The sequence below is a fragment of the Anomaloglossus baeobatrachus genome, chromosome 9 (genome assembly GCF_048569485.1).
Source record: "Anomaloglossus baeobatrachus isolate aAnoBae1 chromosome 9, aAnoBae1.hap1, whole genome shotgun sequence".
NCBI lineage: Eukaryota > Metazoa > Chordata > Amphibia > Anura > Aromobatidae > Anomaloglossus > Anomaloglossus baeobatrachus.
In genome coordinates, this window is record NC_134361.1 from 161,752,819 (window position 1) to 161,776,344 (window position 23,526).

At 47.1% G+C, this 23,526-nt stretch overlaps 1 protein-coding gene across 1 annotated transcript in view; it reads left to right on the top strand.

The window, feature by feature from the left end:
* BTK (Bruton tyrosine kinase) overlaps positions 1-23,526 on the top strand; it is a 275,754-nt gene that overhangs the window by 119,250 nt on the left and 132,978 nt on the right. Inside the window, exons 4-5 of the mRNA XM_075322776.1 lie at positions 2,195-2,276; positions 3,488-3,616. Of these exons, the coding sequence (XP_075178891.1) occupies positions 2,195-2,276; positions 3,488-3,616 (211 nt within the window). The remainder of the gene's footprint in view (positions 1-2,194; positions 2,277-3,487; positions 3,617-23,526) is intronic.

The window sequence follows — 23,526 nt, forward strand, 5'->3', positions numbered from 1 at the left end:
TCCAAATAAAGTATTTTTTCGAGTGTATGTGTTTATTTTCTTTCACTTACAGGTTAATCATTGTGGGTGTCTCATAGACGCCTGCCATGATTAACCTAGGACTTAGTGGCAGCTATAGGCTGCTGCCATTAACTCCTTATTACCTCAATTGCCACCAGGGCAATTCGGGATGAGCCGGCTAGAATCCCAGGACTGTCGCATCTAATGGATGCAGTAATTCCGGGTGGCTGCTGGCTGATATTGTTAGACTGAGGGGCTCCCCATAACGTGGGGCTCCCCATGCTGAGAATACCAGCCTTCAGCCGTGTGACTTTACCTTGGCTGGTATCAAAATTAGGGGGGACCGCACGCCGTTTTTTTATTTATTTATTTTTTGTACTGCACGATATAGACCCGCCCCACCAGCGGCTGTGATTGGTTGCAGTGAGACAGCTGTCACTCAGCGTGGGGGCGGGTCTGACTGCAACCAATCATAGGCGCCAGTGGGCGGGGGAAGCAGTGAATACTAGATGGAATAATAAGCGGCCGGCATTTTCAAAAGAGGAAAAGCCGCCAGAGCTTTGTGACAACTGTGCAGCGCCGCGCCCGTAATCGGTGAGTATGAGAGAGGGGGAGAGGGGGGCTGAGAGACCAGGAGTAATTTTAAACGATTTTGATCGTTCTGCTGGACATGCTCAGCATGCTCAGTAGAACGTGACGGAATCTGTCAGCGGATTCCGCTGCTTAGCGCATAGCGACGGAATCCGCCACCATAGACAATCATTAGACACCTTGGCGGATTCCAACGGAATCCGTCAAGGTGTGTTATTTTAGCGACTCAAAACACGCTACATGTAGTATTCCCTCCGCTCAACACTGCGTCAAAATAACGACGCAGCGCCATCCAACGGATGAAACGCAGACACTTGCGTTAGAGTGCGTTGTCAATACAAGTCTATGGAGAATAGCGCAGTGCATTAACGGACTGCGCTATTCTCCATAGCGGCGGATTGCGCTGAACGCAAGTGTGAAAGTAGCCTCACGCTTGCCGTTTGACCAGAAAAGATAAAATAAAGTGTACTTATATACCTAAAGCAGCTTGCCCAAACAAAATTCATGTTTTTAGTATGTTTAATCTGTAGATACCTTAGTAATTTAGTTTTTACTACATGGTCTTTAAATAAATTTTGCTGCTATTTTGCGATCATTAAATTTGTTAGTAGGGTTTTAGACCCCAAAGTAACATCATCATAATAAAGTGCTTGTAATGATAATTGCTTCCATATCTTTATATAAAAGTCCATGTCTCCATTTTTCTTAAGCGGGCTCTACACACAGCGACATCGCTAGCGATGTCGCTGGTGAAAGCATCCGCCCCCGTCGGTAGTGCGTCACGGGCAAATCGCTGCCCGTGGCGCACAACATCGCTAACACCCGTCACACGTACTTACCTGCCTAGCGACGTCGCTGTGGCTGGCGAACCACCTCCTTTCTAAGGGGGTGGTTCGTTCGGCGTCACAGCGGCATCACTAAGTGGCCACCCAATAGAAGCGGAGGGGCGGAGATGAGCAGCCGTAACATCCCGCCCACCTCCTTCCTTCCTCATTGCAGGCGGCCGCATTGACGGTGATGTTCCTCGTTCCTGCAACAGCAACGATAATCGGGATTAGAACGACCGGTCAACAATCAACAATTAGGTGAGTAATTTTGATCGTTAACGGTCGTTCGTGTCTTTCACACGCAACGACATCGCTAACGAGGCCGGATGTGCGTCACGAATTCCGTGACCCCCAACAACATCTCGTTAGCGATGTTGTTGCGTTTAAAGCCCGCTTTAATCCATCAGCAAATTTTTCTTCTTATGATCTCACAAATGCAATGGTCTTCCCTTACAGCTCTCCGGCCCCTCTTTTTCTCCTCACGCCGCCACCCTCCTGCAAGTAATTATTAAGTCACTCTTCTCTATGACCTGCTCCCTTGGCCAATATCTTGCACAGGCACCATTATACCCAGGTGTGGCGCAAGCATACTAAGGTCCTGATGAGATTGCAAGAGCCAGAATATCCATCTGTGCATGCGCCACATCTGGGAGTGAATATTTATTGATTTGTTTTGTGTTTACTTCTCCTTTATTACTGAGTGTGATAAATATCACACAGAATAAAATGATCTACTTGTCAGATATTCTCTAAACCATAAATTATGCTTCTTACAGATAATGTATGATGATGGACCACTCTATGTCTTTTCCCCCACAGAGGATCTGAGGAAACGTTGGCTTCATCAGATAAAGCATGGTAATATGTAATTGTATGAATAATAAGAATTTATGTAATTTATGTAACTGCACGGGAGTGTCAGGGTAATTGAAGCAAGGACCTCTAAGCTGGCCCTCAGACTGGGGACCCTGTGCTGGTCCTCATCCCAGAGGTATACTTAATGATAGCAAGGTCTGGACCGCCAGCGTAACCCTACCTCTTGTCTGAACCCTGATCTAACACCCCTTCTCCCCCACCCCAGGAGAGGGCCGGGACCGAAGACGCAAACCCCACAAACACCACAGACAGGAGAAAGAACCCAAACACATACACACTGCAATCAGTCACATGGGATGGATAGATAATTGCCCAGGAGGAAATAAACACAGGGAGGAAATAAACTAACAGGGATATTTCCACACCATAGAGTAAAGCACACGACAGATCACCAGGCTCTGAATCACCACAAAAGGACCGGTATCACTGAAGCAAAGCTGAGCTATATTCAGTGATGAAAAACGGATCCAGCACCTTATAAAGACTGAAGGCGGCTGTAAATGGTCATTAGCAGCCTGAGCTCCTAGTAGCAGTTCACAGTCCAGCAGAAATTAACTCCTGCTGAACTGAAGAGCAGTGAAGCTAAAACAGCCGACGCCTGAGTCAGGCTGAACAACTAGGAGGCCTCAGGTTGCTTATCAGACTCTGCAGTGTGAACAGACTCCGACACCGCCATGACATCTAGTGACTGCAAAGCAGAACACCACAAGACAATAACCCAGCACGGATATCACTGGGACAAAGGCAGTGCAGGAGGTATCTGTTTTTTACATTTTACATGGGGAAATATAGTATTTAAGAACAGGTTATCCAAGTAGTAGTGGCCAACCCTTTTAAAGAAAATTTTTGGGGAAAAATACTTGTCAAAATGATGCCAAATTGATGTGAATAGAATCCAACTTTAACTCTTCCTGTCGTCCTTTTCACAGTAAATGAAACGTTTCTTCATATAACTATATTTTTAAAGAAACTAAAATAAATTGAGATCTTTTATTAATAATTAAAGTACACCTAACAACAATAGTGGTGGAATGTATATTTATAGAAAAATGTTTCTCATTGAGCCCCAGAGCTTGTTAAGTGATTTGCTAAATAAATTGTGTTTTATGGCTAATGTGAATAAGATAGTGTTTAAGTCTTTACCTCAAATTTATTTTCATTTTATATTTTTGTGTGTTTCTCTTTTTTATTAGTTATCCGTTTTAATAGTGACCTTGCTCAAAAGTTTCATCCACGCTTTCACCAAGATGGACAGTACCTATGCTGTGCACAAACAGCTAAAAATGCCATGGGCTGCCAAGTGCTACGGAGCGCCAATGGAAGTCAGTTTCCCAACTTAATATCAAATTGTGCACTTACAAATCAAAATTAATTTGCAGTTGACTCTGAGCTGGTGGGAGGAAGCTATCTGTTATAATCTCTCATATATATATATATATATATATATATATATATATATATATATATATATATATATATAGATAGATAGATAGATAGATAGATAGATAGATAGATAGATAGATACTAGCTGTACTACCCGGCTTCGCCTGGGTTAATAACTGATGTTAACAAAATAGAATGTATTAACAAAAATTTATTCTGCACACAAAAACCACAGTACAAATAGATAGAAATGTAATTATTAAAATGCAATAACTAAGCTAATAGAGGCATTTCACAACATATATTTCAACCCCACAGATGTTTCACACAGATTTAACTAAATTGGCCAAGTAATGTGCTCCGTCTGTCTCTTTCCAAGTCTGTCTCTTTCCAGGTCTGTCTCTTTCCAGGTCTGTCTCTTTCCCCATCTGTCTCTTTCCACGTCTGTCTCCGTCTGTCTCTTTCCAGGTCTGTCTCTTTCCAGGTCTGTCTGTTTCCAGGTCTGCCTCTTTCCAGGTCTGCCTCTTTCCAGGTCTGCCTCTTTTCCCGTCTGTCTCTTTCCCCGTCTGTCTCTTTCCCTGTCTGTCTCTTTCCCGGTCGGCCTCTTTCTCCGTCTGTCTCTTTCCCTGTCTGCCTGTCTCTGTCTCTTTCTTTGTCTGTCTCTATCTCTCTGTTTCTTTCCCCATCTGTCTCTTTCCAGGTCTGTCTCTTTCCCCGTCTGTCTCCCCGTCTCTTTGTCTGTCTTTTCCTATCTGTCTCTTTTCCTGTCTGCCTGTCTCTGTCTGTCTCTTTCCTTGTCTGTCTCTATTTCTCTGTCTCTTTCCCCGTCTGTCTCTATCAAGGTCTGTGTCTTTCCCCATCTATCTTTGTCTGTCTCTCTGGCTATTTCCTCCTTCCCTGTCTGCCTGTCTCTGTGCCTGTCTGCATATCAGTCTGTCTCTTTCCCCATCTGTCTCGTTCCCCATCTGTCTCGTTCCCCATCTGTCTCGTTCCCCGGTCTGTCTCTTTCCAGGTCTGTCTCTTTCCAGGTCTGTCTCTTTCCAGGTCTGTCTCTTTCCAGGTCTGTCTCTGTCTGTCTCTTTCCCCGTCTGTCTCTGTCTGTCTCTTTCACCGTCTGTCTCTGTCTGTCTCTTTCACTGTTTGTCTCTGTCTGTCTCTTTCCCTGTCTGTCTCTGTCTGTCTCTCTCTGTCTCTCTTTCTCTCTCTCTATCCATCTCCCCACTGACATCATATCACCTCACATATAAGCTTCTTATACTATGAATGTCCTTTGTTCCTATAGCAACCAATCACAGCTCCTACTAATAACCTATAGTTCCCAGCTCCATTTACTTTAATGGAGGCATGTTTTTTGGACAGTAACTCGGGGTTAAATTTTCCTGTCAAAACATAGTCTACGACGTTCCCTGGGACACATGGGGTGTCTGTGCAAAATGTCGTGATTGTAAATGCGATAGTGCGGATACACTTTTCGTTTCACTTTTTCCCCATTATGTAGATATGGGCAAAATTGATTGGTAAATTGGAACGCACAGGGTTAAAATTTTCCTCACAACATAGCCTATGACGCTCTCGGGGTCCAGACGTGTGAGTGTGCAAAATGTTGTGGCTGTAGCTGCGACGGTGCAGATGCCAATCCCGGACATACACACACACATACATACATACATACACACATATTCAGCTTTATATATTAGATATAGTACAGACCTAAAGTTTGGACACGTCTTCTCATTCAAAGAGTTTTCTTTATTTTCAAGACTCTGAAAATTGTAGAGTCACATTGAAGGCATCAAAACTATGAATTAACACATGTGGAATGAAATACTTAAAGTGTGAAACAACTGAAAATATGTCTTATATTCTAGGTTCTTCAAAGTAGCCACCTTTTGCTTTGTTCCTTCTGAACTTTCGATAGACAAATATAACAAAAAGCTGAACGTCAAATTGAAGTAGATAAAATTATAGTTTACTGTGCATATTACAATTTTTATACATGCATCATTTATGTGCATTAGCCTGCTCAGTTTTTTATTTTTGCTTAGCTTATACACTGACAATAGTTCCCAGAGTAACAAAGAGGCTGTGGATACTAATCAATGGTATTTGTTACTTGTGTGCTAAAAGAAACAATTTAAATTAAATATGTTAGATCCCCTATGCGGTCCAAGCCAGCAGCAGTTCCCTGCTTATCCATCGCTGTATAATGCTATTCACTAATATGAATGTTTAAAAAAAAACATTTGCCGGCGTGATAACATAATTCACTCGCCCCCTAGGTGAGTAGTCTAAAAGTTTTTATTGCATTCTACAGCGCCACCTGTACACCACTCTTATATACAGTATTCGGAATGCTGTATATATACGGCTCAATGGTGATGGTTGCAGCTCATAAGGGAAAAACCTGGTGACAGGTTCCCTTTAACTGCAAAATGCACGGCTCATCATTTGTAGACTACTTCAATTCTATAACTGGTCCAAAAATTATCTCTTTTGGGGGCATTTGCCTGTCTTGCTGGTGCTTATGAACAGCAAATGTAAATGGAAAAAGCCATGCAAAATGTTTCCTTGTTTTGAATAGTAACAAGCGCTTTGTTCTTTGCTCAATAAAGTAGCAATAGCAAACAATATCTTATTATTCAGGGAGACAAAATAGGTGTACTGTTTTGAACATGGATGCATAATGGCTTCAAGTACTCAGTTAGGAGTCAAGAAAAATTTTTAGATTTCCTTAACTCTTAATATTATATTTAGGATCTGCTACAGGTTTTGCTATTTAAAAAATGCTATTTACAAAATGATTAAGCAGCTACACAGGCATTTAATCAAGCCATCCAAAAATTATCCGTTTTTAGGGAGCACGAAGAGGCTAGCTATTCTTAAAGTGAAGAAGCATTAAATTGTCACCGTGCATTCCAAAAATGTGTCTTATTTTGAGAATTAAAGATTACCCGGGAACACTGTAAATGTGGAACCGTTACTGCGCTGCTGGAGATACAGTAGGAAAGTACACTGTATTGGAGAGTAATGGCCCTCTGCTATCCAAAGGAAGAACTAGACCAGGAAACAAAAATCACTTATTTTGTTTCTGGCAGGAAGGATTTCAGGGAGGGATTAGCTCAGGAAGGAGGAGTGAAAGAAGAAGAGAGGAGAAGAGCCCAGGAACCGACCAGAACGGGAGTTCTGGCGTGAAGAGGAGGCAGACAAAAGGGCAGAAGGAGGTCTCCTCTGCAGAAGATTTGAGCAGCAGGGAGACAACTCCGGAGGATACTGGAACAGGTAGTTCACAAGTCCCGCACCCCAAGACTCTCGCACCATCCAGCATGACCCCTGCACAATCCAGCAAAACTCCCAAGACCCCTGCACCATCCAATAAGAACACCAAGACCCCTGCACCAGCCAGCAAGACTCCAAAGATCTTTAACATACAGTGCAGTTCAGTGACTGTAGCCTATAGAGATGTAGATTAGTAGCTTACGGCTACGGACCTAGGCTCTGACTGGTCCATATCCTGTTTCCTAGTAGTTAATGTGGGCCTCAAGTTAGTAGAAGGATCGTTCCACCCCTGAAGTTTGGTAGACCGAACCTCTATTGATCGCTGTGTTGTTGGGAACTAACACTTGTAATTTTTCCCCGGAATTTCTTAAACCCATGTGTTTGTATTGATATATTTTGTTGCATCACCACTGTGTCTTCCTTTGCTCTGTGCTGCATCTGGAAGCATTAAATTGTCACTGTACATTCCAAAAATGTGTCCTATTTTGACAGTTAAAGATCACTCGGGAACACTGTAAATGAGGAACCATTACTGTGCTGCTGGAGATACGACACACATCCAAAACAGTTATAATGCAAGGTGGTTTAATTCAATGCGTTTCGAAGTGTATCATACTTTTTCATGAGGGAATCCACCAGTATGACAGACAACGACAGTAGTGCAGCTTAAAAATAGCTGCTGGTAATTCAAAAAAGGCGCCAAAGGAAACACATGACAGTGAGTCAGAGTTCAAAGGGTTAAAGGAGGCACTAAGGATGTACATCAGAGGTCTCAAACATGCGGCCCGCAGGCCACCTGTGGCCCCTGAGGCTGCTTGTTGCGGCCTGCAGACCCCGTGATGATCGCAGCTCTAAGCCTGGGGCCGGCGCCGCCAGGTCTTCACTACAATTGAATCATTTGCGGTGCCGCGCAGAGGAGCTGTCTGCACTATATCAATGGCTGCTGCCCGCCAATCAGATGCAAGGAAGTGACGTCGCTGTATGACGTCCCCTCCTTGCATCTGATTCGTCGGCGGTAACTATTGGTATAATGTAGACAGCTCCTCTGTGCGATACCGGAAATGATTCAATTGTAGTGAAGTCCTGGCATCGTCGGGCATAGAGCTGCAATCATCACGGGCCGAAACAAGCAGGTATGTGCTCACGATCAGGACCCGCTGCGTCCTGGACGCAGTGGGTCCTGACCTGCCGGGCCGCAAGTCTCCTCCACAGGAGACTGCAGCTGCCCGTGCCCGCGATTAGGGTTTGCAGCACTGCAGTTTCCTCACTGTGTTCTCCCTAGGGAGGGCATGTGTAGCACCCTGGAAAACCAGGTAGTTGCACATGTAGGCCCCCGCAGAACACCAATCCCACACAGGGTTAAATCAGCTGACCTGAAACCCTAGTCATCCCCCTCAGGGAAGGACAGACACACCAGTGGGCGGGACCAGGCGGTTGGGACACTCCCACCTAGGGGTCTGGAGTTCCCGGGGCGGGAAAACAGTCAGATAAGTTCAAGTTGAAGTTTGGAGTGGAGGTGCAAGCTGACAGGTGCAGGGTCGGAGCCCTGACACCTTGGCTAGGTGGAAGACGGTATCCAGAGTCTGCAGGAGACAGGAAGACGGCTAGGTGGATCTGAGGTGGACCGGGACAGGGTTGGAGCATGCCGGTACTGACACTGGAGAACCGACCCGGAAACAGTGTGCACAGAGGGGGTACTTGGACCCTGAAACCAGGTCCGTCACCGATGGCCTAGCTAATTAACCAATTGAGGGCAGGATTTTAGGTCCTGTCCCAACCTAAGTCCCGAAAAGTAGACAACCACCCACCGAGAGGGATAGGGCTACTGCCAGGGCCCGTAGATCCAAAGGATCAGCGTCAGACGGGCACGGCTCCCAACCAAAGGACCGGGAGTGGACTCCAGTGTTTCAAACTGGGAAGTCCTACCTACAACACACCAAGTGCACAGGAGAGAGACTTTGACTATCAACCCGGGTGTGGGATCAGATACACCCATCTGCGGCAGCCGGCCACCATCACCTTGGTTTACCACAGGACTTGTGTGCTTTATTCGACCGTGCGTAACATCGCCGGCCTGGCCTGGCCGGGTGCGCCGGCACCTGAACTCACCATCCTCAGCATAGAGACACTGGGCCCTGGGACATCCATCCCTACCCACGGAGGGGTTAACATCCAGCTGGCAGACCATCACCCCGGGAGTTCCACAAACTGCAGCGGTGGTGCTACATATCAGCACACACCGTGGGTGGCGTCACAGACCCTTTTACAAACAAACCCATATAAATACGTCCCCCTTTATTTGAAGTGTCCACACGACTCCCCGGGTCCGGAGAACCCCTCGAGCCGTACCGTAGATCCGGATCCGAGCAGCACTGGCTGCTGTCACGGGGCAGCACACATGCAACTCCACAGCATAAATTCACATGCTGCATCCTCTAGGCAAGCCACACCGCAGGTCTGTTTTCACTGCGAGCCGCACAAGCATAGTGGGCACGGGATTTTTAGAAATCCCGTCCACTATGCTTGTACTGCACCACAGCGTTTTTGACGCAGCTGAAACATGCTGCATCCAAAACACTGCAAACACTGATCGTGGGCACACAGGGAACGGAGGAAAGGTGAGGAGATTTTTTTCTTTTTGCGTATTACTAAAGGATGGCCACAATACCACAAGGATGAGCACAGTTCTGCAGGACACAATAGTGCAGGGCACAATTTTACAAAGATGGGCAGAATACTACAAGGATGGGTACAATACTACTGGGCACAATACTACAAGGATGAACACAATACTACTGGGCACAATACTACAAGGATGGGCACAATACTACAAGAATGGGCACAATACTACAAGGATAATGACAATACTACTGGGTACAATATTACAAGGATGAATACAATACTACTGGGCACAATACTACAAGGATGGGCACAATACTACAAGAATGGGCACAATACTACAAGAATGGGCACAATACTACAAGGATAATGACAATACTACTGGGTACAATATTACAAGGATGAGCACAAAACCACTGGGCACAATAAGACTTGTGTGCTTTATCTGACTGTGAGTAACACCCCCGGCCTGGCCGGGTGCGCCGACCCCTGCAATCACCCTCCTCAGCATAGAGACACTGGGCCCCGGGGCATCCATATCTACCCATGGAGGGGTTAACATCCAGCTGCCAGACCATCACCCTGGGAGTTCCACAAACTGCAGCGGTGGTGCTACATATCACCACAAACCGTGGGTAGCATCACAGACACTTTTGAAAACAACCCCGTATAAATACGTCCCCCTTTATTCGGAGTGACCACTTCACCCCCCCGAGTCCGGAGAACCCCTCAAGTCGTACCGTAGATCTGGATCCGAGCAGCACTGGCTGCTGGCACGGGGGCGGCACACCCCAGAACTTGGCGTCACAAACAGGATTCTTACCCATTCACTTACCCGGTGAAAGTGCGCCTTGTTCTGGACTGTCAGCGGTGCTCTGCTGCAAAATTTTTGAAAACCGCCATCTTTGCCGCCATTTTTGGGCGGGAAAAAACAACAGCCCAGCGTCTTCTTCCCCGAGAAAAGGGCGCAAAGCCGAAGCCCCGCCCCCTGGGAACAAGGCCGGAAGGAAAAACCCTGAGGCCAAAATCGAGATTAGCAAGCCGCATAAAAGGTCTGCTTCCGAGAAACCAAGGTGGAGCAGTGGGAGGATGTCGGCGCCATATGTGGATGGTGGTGCAGCACCTGCCGCTGGAGCGGCGGCACTCAGAAGTGGAAGAGGCAAAGTGGCGTTCCATGCCGAAGAGCAAGAATCAGACCGCTTACCCGAGGGGACCGCTGCCTGGCTGGAGCGAGAACTAGTGAGGTTCTGTGTCCAGGTGAGAGCCCAGTCGCTACCACAGGTGCTGGACTGGAAAGTAGAGGTCCGGGGAATGGTCGCCGTGGTGTGAGCCCGCGAAAGATGAGCCGCCCCGACAGTGCTGCGAGAGGAGAAAGCCACGCAGACTCTCCCGTCCTCGCTGACATGCCCGGAGCCGGAGCCCGTACCGAAGCGACCGGCGAGCCCCGTTCAGCACAGCTCCTAGAATAAACGGTATCACCTGTGGTACCACCGCCATTCCTGCTGGAAGTCCAGAGTCCCGGGATGTACTGCACTTGGTTCGGGAGCCCTTTTTCCAGACAGCTGAGGGAGCCGCATGGCCCTATGCAGCAGTGGTAGCGGAACCCGTAAGTCTACCCACAAAAAGTTTGAAGTTGCAAGTTTTACGTTCATGGACTGCCACCCCTGTTGAACATCCTCATGTTCCCGGAGGAGGTCATCTGCGCAGCATATGGGGGGTGGCAGGGCAGTTGAGAAGTTGAATGTTACAGCGCTTCGTTCTTGTTGAACGTCTTCGCCCCTGCATGTTAAAAGTGAAGAAGCCATCAGGGGTCGGAGCCCCTGGTGGAGGATAGAGCCATGACCGGAGGAGCAGTCGTACCCGCACCGTCGGCAGCTGAATAAGGAGTCTTTTGGACAGTATTGCCCGTGAGTGAAGGTGGCATTGGGGACTCGTGCTGTCCGGTGGTGGTCCGTGGGAAAGCTGCAGAAGGAAGCTGTTCCGGCAGCGGTGTTTGAAGGTTCTAAAGAATTGACTGGCTACCATTTTGTTTCACGGCAACCACTGGAGAGGCTGATTGGAGGAAGGGCCAGCGGTAGAGTTGGCCAAGGCCATGTCACTACCAAAACCAGTGACAAACCTCAAGGCCAGGGGTCCCCGGACTTGGGAACCCATGACAAGGACTGCCGGGTAAGGAACTTTTTACAGGATGGCCACAATACCACAAGGATGAGCACAGTACTGCAGGGCACAATACTGCAGGATACAATACTGCAGTGCACAAGGATGAGCACAATACTACAAGGATGGGCACAATACTGCAGGGCACAATTTTACAAAGATGGGCACAATACTACAAGGATGGGTACAATACTACTGGGCACAATACTTCAAGGATGAACACAATACTACTGGGCACAATACTACAAGGATGGGCATAATACTACTGGGCACAATACCACAAGGATGGGCACAATACTACTGGACACAATGCTACACGGATGAGCACAATACTACTGGGTACAATATTACAAGGATGAGCACAATACTACTGGGCACAATATTACAAGGATAAGCTCAATACTACTAGGCACAATACTACAAGGATGTGCACAATACTACCAGGATGAGCACAATATTACTGGACACAATACCACAAGGATGGGGGACATTACTAGAGGGCACACAGATGGGGACATTAGTACAATATGTTGGCTAAGATTACTATATGATGCTGCTAATTTTAAAACCGTATTACAAGAAGGTGATAAAATTCAAAATAAAGCCCAACATTTTTTTTTGCGCCATTAAAAATGCTTTTTTTTAATTAATATATATATATATATATATACATATATAAACTTAACTAAACAAAAAAGTGCAGGTTTGTTCTAATAAACAAGCAGCAAATGTTCAAAAATGTGATCTACAGATGAATAGAAAAAAACATGGATTCATTAAACAAATGTCACTTTGTCCTGGAAAGAATGCGGCCCCCCTCAATTTTTTTTTCTATATGCGGCGGCCCATACACCCAGCTGAGTGTGAGACCCCTGATGTACATTGTCGGATACAAATAAAAATAAATTTTTCAATATAATTTAATAAACAAAGAACAAAAAAAGCATAAAGAAAGACTGAAAAAAGTACAAGAAAAGAGAAAAAAAAAGATAAAAGAAAGAGAAAGGGGAAAAATGGGAAAACTAAAAATGATTTGTCTGGAAACGCCAAGGAGAACTCGAACCCACCGATGGTCAGTGAAGCATCATCTGAGATAGCTAAACCTTACAGCTTGTTCTGTGAAAAAAAACGTGAAGAACTGTGATCAAAAAAGACTGATTGGCACTATTAGGTGTGTTAAAATGAAAATAAAAAATTCTTAAACGTTATTTTTTAAAATATACACATATACATAAAAAACGTGTGGTGAGTGATATAATAATGTCAAATAACAGGTTGCATGAGATTTGGCAGTGAGTGAATTAAAATCTCAGAAAGGAAACCGGCTTCTGTCAGTAACTAAGGATAATTATCTGTCCCAACTTGTGCCGGGCCCAACTAGAGGGGCAACCCTTCTCGACTTAATTTTAAGCAACAGGCCAGATAGAATAACAGACGTACGAGTGGATGGGCACCTAGGGAATAGTGACCACAATATAATACAATTCCACTTGTCCTTCAGTAAGGTGCCTTGGAGGGGGGTTACAAAAACGCTGAATTTCAGGAAAGCAAAGTTTGATCAGCTTAGAGAAGACCTTCGCCAAATTGATTGGGACAATGTCCTCAAAAATGGGAGCACAGAAAATAAGTGGGAAATGTTTAAATCGATATTACACACCCACTGCGAGCTAGCCATACCATACAGAAATAAAAGGGCTAGGAACAGGAGAAAACCAATGTGGCTAAATAAGGATGTAAAAGGGGTAATGAATAATAAGAAAGAGGCATTTAAAAAGCTAAAACAAGAAGGCAGCGAAGAAGCATTATAGAGAAAAAAATAAAATGTGTAAAAAACATACATTTAGCAAAAGTAGAAACTGAGAGACTCATTGCTAAGGAAAGCAAAACAAATCCCAAACTATTCTTTAATTATATAAACACAAAAAAGATTAAAATTGATGGTGTTGGACCTTTAAAGAACAATGAGGGTAAAATCATAGAAAGCGATGTGGGAAAAGCAAATGTTTTAAATACTTTTTTCTCAACTGTGTTCACACAGGAAAAGCATATGCCACGGGAAATGCAGAGTGATAATGTAAACTCTTCATTAAGTATGACCTGCCTAACCCAGGAAGAAGTGCAGAACCGACTTAGTAACATTAAAATTGACAAATCACCAGGCCCTGATGGCATTCACCCTCGGGTATTAAGGGAGTTAAGTAATGTGATAGACAGGCCTCTATTTCTTATATTTAAAGACTCTATAGAAACTGGGTCTGTTCCACTGGATTGGCGGCTAGCAAATGTGGTACCAATATTCAAAAAAGGGTGTAAAAGGGAACCTGGAAACTATAGGCCGGTAAGCTTAACATCTGTTGTGGGTAAAATGTTTGAAGGGTTTTTAAGGGATAGTATTATGGAATGTCTCAATGTTAATAATTGTTTAACTCCATATCAACATGGATTTATGAAGGATTGCTCCTGTCAAACTAACCTGATCAGCTTCTATGAGGATGTAAGCTCTCACATGGACCGAGGAGAATCATTGGATGTCATTTATCTCGACTTTGGTAAAGCATTTGACACTGTCCCACATAAAAGACTGATAAGTAAAATGAGAAAGCTTGGGCTCGGGGAAAATGTGTGTAGATGGGTAGGTAGCTGGCTTAGTGGTAGAAAACAAAGAGTGGTTATTAATGGCGCATACTCAGATTGGGCCAGGGTTACTAGTGGGGTGCCACAGGGGTCTGTATTGGGCCCCCTACTGTTTAATATATTTATTCATGATCTGGTGGATGGTTTAGAGAGTAAAATATCAGTATTTGCAGATGATACAAAACTATGTAAGGTAGTTAACACAAAGGAGGACAGTTTGCAACTACAGATGGATTTGAGTAAATTGGAGAATTGGGCTGAAAAATGGCAAATGAGGTTTAACACAGATAAGTGTAAGGTTATGCACATGGGAAGGAGAAACAGATGCTACGATTACTTACTAAATGGGAAACTGCTGGGGAAATCAGACATGGAAAAAGACCTAGGCATCTTAGTCAATAAGAAGCTAAATTGGAGTGCCCAGTGTCAGGCAGCAGCCACCAAAGCAAATAGGGTGATGGGATGCATTAGAAGAGGTCTGGGGGCACGAGATGAAAACATCATTCTCCCTCTGTACAAATCACTCGTCAGACCACACTTGGAGTATTGTGTGCAATTTTGGGCGCCGGTGCTCAAGAAAGACATTACTGAACTTGAAAGGGTTCAGAGGCGGGCTACTAAAATAATAAATGGAGTGGGTGCATTACAATACACGGAAAGGCTATCAAAATTAGGTCTATTTACTCTAGAAAAGAGAAGACTTAGGGGAGACCTAATAAACATGTACAAATATATCAGAGGGCCATATAGAGATCTCTCCCATGATCTGTTTGTACCAAGGACTATGACAAGAACAAGGGGGCATTCTCTTCGATTGGAGGAAAGAAAATTCCTACATGAGCATAGAAGAGGGTTCTTCACGGTAAGAGCAGTGAGGCTCTGGAACTCTCTTCCTGAGGAAGTGGTGATGGCCAAGTCACTGAATGAATTTAAGAGAGGAATGGATGCGTTTCTTGATAGCAAAAGTATAGAAGGTTATAAATAGCATAATCTTACAGGTAGATAGAAGAGCGACCAAGATTATTAGAGGAATGGGTGGGCTGCAACACAAAGACAGGTTATTAAGCTTGGGGTTATTTAGTTTGGAAAAACAAAGGCTTAGGGGGGATCTAATCACAATGTATAAACATATGAGGGGACAGTACAGAGACCTTTCCAAAGATCTCTTTACACCTAGGCCTGCGACTGGAACATGGGAGCATCCGCTACGTCCTGAGGAAAGAAGGTTTAATCATAATCACAGCAGACGAGGATTCTTTACTGTGCGAGCACTGAGACTATGGAACTCTCTGCCGCATGATGTTGTAATGAGTGATTCACGACTAACATTTAAGCAGAGCCTGGATGCCTTTCTTGAAAAATACAATATTACCAGTTATGTATATTAGATTTCATGACAGGGTGTTGATCCAGGGAACTAGTCTGATTGCCGTATGTGGAGTCAGGAAGGAATTTTTTTCCCCATTGGAGCTTATTTGACACATTGGGGTTTTTTTGCCTTCTTCTGGATCAACATGTTAGGCTATGGGTTGAACTTGATGGACTTAGGGCGGCTTTGCACGTTGCGACATTGCACGTGCGATGTCGATGGGGTGAAATCAAAAGTGACGCACATCCGGCGTCGCAGTCGATATCGCAACGTGTAAAACCTTTTTGATACGATGAACGAGCGCAAAAGCGTCGTTATCGTATCATCGCTGCAGCCTCCGACATTTCCATAATGCCGATGGTGCGACAGGTACGATGTTGTTCCTCGCTCCTGCGGCAGCATACATCGCTGTGTATGAAGCCGCAGGAGGGAGGAACATCACCTTACCTGCCTCTCGGCTGCAATGAGAAGGACGGAGGTGGGCGGGATGTTTACATCCTGCTCATCTCCGCCCCTCCGCTTCAATTGGCCGCCTGCCGTGTGACGTCGCTGTGACGCCGCACGACCCGCCCCCCTAAGGAAGGAGGCGGGTCGCCGGCCAGAGGGACATCGCACGGCAGGTATGTGCGTGTGAAGCTGCCGTAGCGATAATAATCGCTACGGCAGCTTTCACTAGATATCGCACGTGCGACGGGGGCGGGACTATCGCTGCAGCATCGGTAACACATTGTTACCGATGTCGCAACGTGCAAAGCCCGCCTTAGAGTCTCCCTTCAACCTTAAAAACTATAAAAAAAACTATAAAAAAAATAACAATTAATAAAGAAATCTGGTAAATTAATATAAATAAATAAATATAGACTAGAACTAGGAAGGAATGGTGGTGATATAGCCCGACAGGATAAGATGACAAGACCTGTATCAAACAGCTCAGTGAATAGCTCAAGTCTCACAGAGAAGTGTGTGCCTGTGGTCTGGGGTCAAAATAGTGCACAGAGACCACAAATAAATGAAAGAGTGCACAGAGACTGCATATGTTTATATTAATTTACCAGATTTCTTTATTCATTGATATTTTAGTTCACTCACAGCCAAATCTCATGCAACCTGTTATTGTATATTACTATATCACTCACCACACGTTTTATATGTATATGTGAATTTTAAAAAAATAACTTTTTTTAAGCATTTTTTATTTTTATACACCCAATAGTGCCAATCAGCCTTTTTATCACAATTTTTCAAGTTTTTCAGCTCAAGCTGCAAGGTGTAGTTATCTCAGATGATGCTTCAAAGACCATTGGTGGGTTTGAGTACTCCTTGGTGTTTCCAGACAAATCATTTTTAGTTTCCCATTTTTCCCAATTAAACCACCTTGCATTATACATCAGCACGTGGACTCTGCAGCAGCTGGTTACAGGCTTTTCTTCTGGTTGTGTGATACACACCCCAATAAGGTGAGCACATTCCCTTATTATTTTTATTCCTTGTTACTGGGTAAAACCCTATTGCGGTCTTTTCCCTTCAGCTTTCTACACTATTTTGAGAGTTGTCTCGTGTGTGTACCCTCTAGAGCAGAGGTCTTAAACAAACGGCCCGCATGACGCATGCGGCCCCTGAGGCTGCTTGTTGCGGCCCACAGACCCCGTGACAATCGTGGCTCTATGCTGAGGGTCAGTGCCAGCAGGACTTTACTGCATTCGATCTGCGGTGCCGCGCAGAGGAGCTGTCAGCTCTATTCCAGTTGCTGCTGCTGTCTGCCAATCAGATGCAAGGAGGTGACGTCATACAGCGACGTCACTTTCTTGCATCTGATTGGCAGGCAGCAGCCATTGGTTCAGACACAGCTCCTCTGCGCGGCACCGGATTCAAATGCAGTAAACTTCCTGCCGGCGCCGACCCACAACATAGAGCCGCGATCGGCACGGGCCGCAACAAGCAGGTAAGGTACGTGCTCAAGATCAGGACCCGCTGCGTCCTGGACGCAGCGGGTCCTGATCGGCGGGGCTGTAAGTCTCCTCCTTAGGAGATCGCAGCTTCCAGTGTCCACGATCAGGGTTCGGGTCGCTGCGATCTCCTCGCTGTGTTCTTCCTAAGGAGGATGTGTCGCGGGCGGAGGAGGGGACGCTGCGCTCTCCCACTGCTCGGGCCTGGCCGCTGCTGCGGCTGCTCGGTGGTGGCTCGAGCGGTGGGCTGGATCCCGGGGACTCGAGCGGCGCTCCTCGCCCGTGAGTGAAAAGGGGGAATTGATTGTGGGGATTTGGTTATTGTCCGTGACGCCACCCACGGTTGTGGTGAGATTGGTGACACCACCGCTGCTCTGGACGGGGATCCCGGGAGCGATGACAGGGAGCAGCCTGGATGTTAGTTCTCCCCTCCGTGGGTAGGGGGTTGGTTGTCCCGGGGCCTGGTGATTGGGTAGGGATGGATGGCAGGCGGGCTACGGGGCCTGGCGAGGTGCAGGGTCGCAGGGGCAGCGCTGTGCCGCATGGCACGGTGGTACTCACTCAGCCAATGATGAGGACACAGTTCTCGGTAAAACAAACGGCTGGATGGACGGGTCCCACAGATGGCTGCGGTGTTGTTTCTCCCGGCAGGTTGATGGTGACTGCCTCTCCCTGCACCTGTGTACTGTAAACGGCTCCAATGGGTTCCCACCGGTAACCCGCTCCCCCAGCTTGGATATGGGCTGAAGGAGCCCCTTTTGCCCGCAGGCTCTGGCCCTGGGAACTTTAGCCTTGGCGGTGACTGTGTTTCCTTCTCGCGGTTGTACGGTTGCCTTCTGTCGGGGCTTGGCTGCTGGGAAACCTAGGAGGTTCCCTTCGCTAACGGATTTGGCAAATTCACGGCGACTCCTAGCCTTGCCGGGGTCCGTAAGCCCCTGCCAGATGGTGCTGACTTCTCTTTGTGTACCGGTCCGGTACCGCCGGGCCACCGCCCGTCCACGGTCCTTACGGTAAACTCCAATAGGCCACTCCTGCAGACGGTCACCACCATCTGCCAACCTTGCTGATCCGTCCGGGCCACACACTCGGACCAACTTCAGTCTGCTCTCCTGCTACTTTCCTCCTCTCACTTTCCACTCTCAAACTGATCTGCCTGGTTTTCCCGCCTCCAGGACTGTGAACTCCTTGGTGGGCGGGACCAACCGCCTGGCCCACCCCCTGGTGTGATCATCAGCCCCTGGAGGAAGGCAACAAGGGTTTTGTGTTCTGGCTTTGGTGTGCCTGACCGGGAGTGTGGGGTGTGTTGGTCTTGTTCTCTGTGGCCCCTGGCTTGTCCAAGGCGCCACAGATGCTTCCGACTCTGCAGCACAAATTTACTTGCTGCAGCCTCTGCAAGCCGCACCGCAAGATCCGTTTTCACTGCTGGCCGTACACACACAGTGGGCATGGGATTTTTAAAAATCCCATCCACTCTGCTTGTACTGTACATAGCAGGGTTTTGGACGCAGCTGAAGTGTGACGCCCTGGACTAGCCAGGTAGTCACAGATAGTGCCCCGCCCAACACCTTTCCCCAATAAGGTAACAGCAGCCAACCACATTAAAAACCTAGTCACCTCCCTCAGAGCTTGATGGACACACCAGGGGGGCAGAGCCAGGCGGTTGGCCATGCCCACCGAGGAGTTTGGAGGGCCTGAGGCAGGAAAACAGGCAGATCAGTTAGCAGATCAGTGAGCAGATCAGTGAGCAGATCAGTTAGGTGGTCAGTCTGAGAGGTCAAATAAGAAAGCCACGGAGACACTATCACGTGTTTCTCAACGCTGCCAGGAAACTAGCCAGGTCTTTCACCGTGAAGGAACAACCACGGGAAGGGTAGTCTCCAGTCAAGGAGACCACCTATACCAAACATGGTATCCATCCACAGACAGCCGTTTCGGGGTATTTGCCCCTCATCAGTGTGGAGTAGGAATCTGGCTAGTGGGGGCAATGCCTAGTAAAAGACTACTTAAGCAAGCATTGTTGACCTTAGGGAGATCAACATATCCACTGCGGAGACACCATCACGTGTTTCTCAACGCAGTGATTCTAGAGCAACGCCCCCTGGGAAGTATGCAAATAAGAAAGCCGCGGAGACACCATCATGTGTTTCTCAACGCTGCCAGGAAACTAGCCAGGTCTTTCACCGGGAAGGAACAACCACGGAAAGGGTAGTCTCCAGTCAAGGAGACCACCTATACCAAATATGGTATCCATCCACAGACAGCCGTTTCGGGGTATTTGCCCCTCATCAGTGTGGAGTAGGAATCTGGCTAGTGGGGGCAATGCCTAGTAAAAGACTACTTAAGCAAGCATTGTTGACCTTAGGGAGATCAACATATCCACTGCGGAGACACCATCACGTGTTTCTCAACGCAGTGATTCTAGAGCAACGCCCCCTGGGAAGTATGCAAATAAGAAAGCCGCGGAGACACCATCACGTGTTTCTCAACGCTGCCAGGAAACTAGCCAGGTCTTTCACCGGGAAGGAACAACCACGGAAAGGGTAGTCTCCAGTCAAGGAGACCACCTATACCAAATATGGTATCCATCCACAGACAGCCGTTTCGGGGTATTTGCCCCTCATCAGTGTGGAGTAGGAATCTGGCTAGTGGGGGCAATGCCTAGTAAAAGGCTACTTAAGCGAGCATTGTTGACCTTAGGGAGATCAACATATCCACTGCGGAGACACCATCACGTGTTTCTCAACGCAGTGATTCTAGAGCACTCTAGAAACTGCCCCGAAACTGTAGCGGTGGTGTCTACACCTTCACCACATCCTGTGGGTGGCGCCACGAACTTACACACGGCTCCGGCCGTCCACCAACCTACCAACCCCCTAAGTAGCGCCAGCAAAACCCTTTTAGAGCAAAGTGACCCCGGGTCCGGAGGCGCTCGAGCCACCGACGAGCCCGCATCCAAGCGGCTCGGCTGCAGCCGAGCGTGAGGCGGTACAGAAGAATGCTGCATCCAAAACTCTGCACATACTGATCATGGGCACACAGGGAACGTTGGAAAGGTGAGGATTTTTTTGTTTTTGCACATTACTAAAGGATGGGCAGAATACTACAGAGCACAATACTACAGGGATGGCCACAATACTACAGGGATGGCCACAATACTACAGGGATGGCCACAATACTACAGGACACAATACTACAAGGATGGGCACAATACTACAGGGATGGCCACAATACTACAGGACACAATACTACAAGGATGGGCACAATACTACAAGGATGTGCACAATACTACAGGGATGCGCACAATACTACAGGGATGTGCACAATACTAAAATGATGAGCACAATACTACAGCGATGGCCACAATACTACAGAGATGGCCACAATACTACAGGGATGTGCACAATACTAAAATGATGAGCACAATACTACAGCGATGGCCACAATACTACAGAGATGGCCACAATACTACAGGGATGGCCACAATACTACAAGGATGAGCACAATACTACAGGGATGGGCACAATACTACAAGAATGAGCACAATACTACAGGGCACAATACTACAGGGATGGGCACAATACTACAAGGATGAGCACAATACTACAGGGATGGGCACAGTACTACAAGAATGAGCACAATACTACAGGGCACAATACTACAAAGAATGAGCACAATACTACAAGGATGAGCACAATACTACAGGGATGGGCACAATACTACAAGAATGAGCACAATACTACAGGGCACAATACTACAGGGATGGGCACAATACTACAAGGATGAGCACAATACTACAGGGCACAATATTACAAGGATGAGCACAATATTACAAGGATGAGCACAATACTACAGCGTGCACAATACTACAAGGATGGGCACAATACTAGAAGGCACAATGATGGGCACAATATTACTGGGCACAACAATACTACAGGGCACAAGGATGAGTACAATACTACAGGGCACTATACTACTGGGCACATACTACAAGGATAGTCAGAAAACTACTGGGCACAATACCACAAGGATGAGCACCTTACTACAGGGCACACGGATGGGTACATTACTGCAGCATGGGCACATTACTACAAGAAGTTACCTAAGATTACTATATGATGCTGCTAATTGTAAAACAATATTACAAGAAGGTGATAAAATGTAAAAAAAAAATTCATAATAAAGCATGAAATATTTTTTTTGCCATTAAAAATGCTTTTTTATATATATAAACTTAAAAAAAGTGCACGTTTGTTATAATATACAAGCAAAAAATGTTTAAAGTGATCCAAAGATGTATAGAAAAAAAACATGGATTCATTAAAAATGTTCACCTTGTCCTGCAAATAATGCGGCCTGTTACATCTCGTGGCTCTCCTGAGGCAAGGACTGAGGCAGTCTCCCATTCCTTGCCTGCCACGAGCACTCCTGCTCAGCAGCACCGAAGGTCTGCCAGACTGCGCAGTGTGCAGGAGATACCTTCTCAGAGAGGCAGCAGAAGGGTGACACCTAGTGGTTCTCCTGTTACAAGGAGTGAAGCAGTCTCCCATCCCTGGCCTGCCGCAGACTCTCCTGCTCAGCGGCCCCAAAGGTCTGCGAGGCTGCGCAATGTGCAGAGGTTTACTGCTCAGGGAAGCAGTGAGATTCCCGTTATCTCTGCACATTGTGAGACCGAGGATCCCGCCTCTATTTCCCAGAGGCAGGAGGGTGAGCATGTGCAATGCGTGGTGGGTCCTGATTCGCTCACTGACGTCACACGGCTTGATGACAAGGCTGGTGACATGGTGAATCCTGACTGGCCAGGCTGGGACGTCGTGGACCCTGATTGGGTCAAGTCCGTCATCTCCGCCTCGCGCCCGCCCTCGGGTGGAGCTGCACCTCCTTAAAAGCTCCCCCTGCCATCATGGCGGCGCGCGACTGTCCTTCTATGTTTGGATGTCTGGCAGCGTGCTGCCACGCCACTGCTCAGGCATTACTGTCTCTTGTGGGCTTGGCCCTTGCTGCTCTGGCAGTACCTCGTTTGCAGGCCGTGTTCCTGCCTTGCTGCTCCGGCAGTACCCCCGTCAACAGGCCGTGTTCCTGTCCCAGGTGAGCTCCTCAAGTCTCCATTGGACTCACCTGGTTATTGAAAGCACACGTGCGTGGGCACCTCTGTGCTACCCTCGTGCCATATTCTCGTGACTTCCACTGGCACACGTGCGTGGGCACCTCTGTGCTTCCCCGTGCAACAGGTACACCGAGCTGTGAGATCTGTGCCATACAACCCTCACGGGTTAGGGCAGATTGGTGTACATAGATCGTCTGTGACATTCCAGACGATCGCTAGCAGCAACCCGCTCACTCTTCACCCACCATAGCGGCGGTCCCTTACACCGCACAGTGGACCTTGACCGGCGGAAGCAGTCCATTTCCCATATTGGCACGCTTCCCCGGGTCCCCCTCGTAACAGCGGCCCCTCTCAATTTTTTTTTCTATATGCGGCCCATACACCCAGCTGAGTTTGAGACCCCTGCTCTAGAGAGTAAGTTTGCATCAGCAGTACAGCCTGTCACTATAAAACACAGTGGGCAGGCAGGCAGACAGGATATGTGTGGCACTGCAATGGCAGCAGAATAAGTCTCATGACAGAGAATAAGGATGGGGCAGGTAAGGAGGTCAGCCCTGGCAACAGCAATATAGTCTAGTGTGACGCCCTGGACTAGCCAGGTAGTCACAGACACAACATCACACACACCCCTTCCCCGGATAGGTGACAACAGTCACACTAAAAACCCTTGTTGCCACCCTCCAGGGTCTGATTTCCACACCAGGTGGGGCGGAGCCAGGTGGTTGACTCCGCCCACCGAGA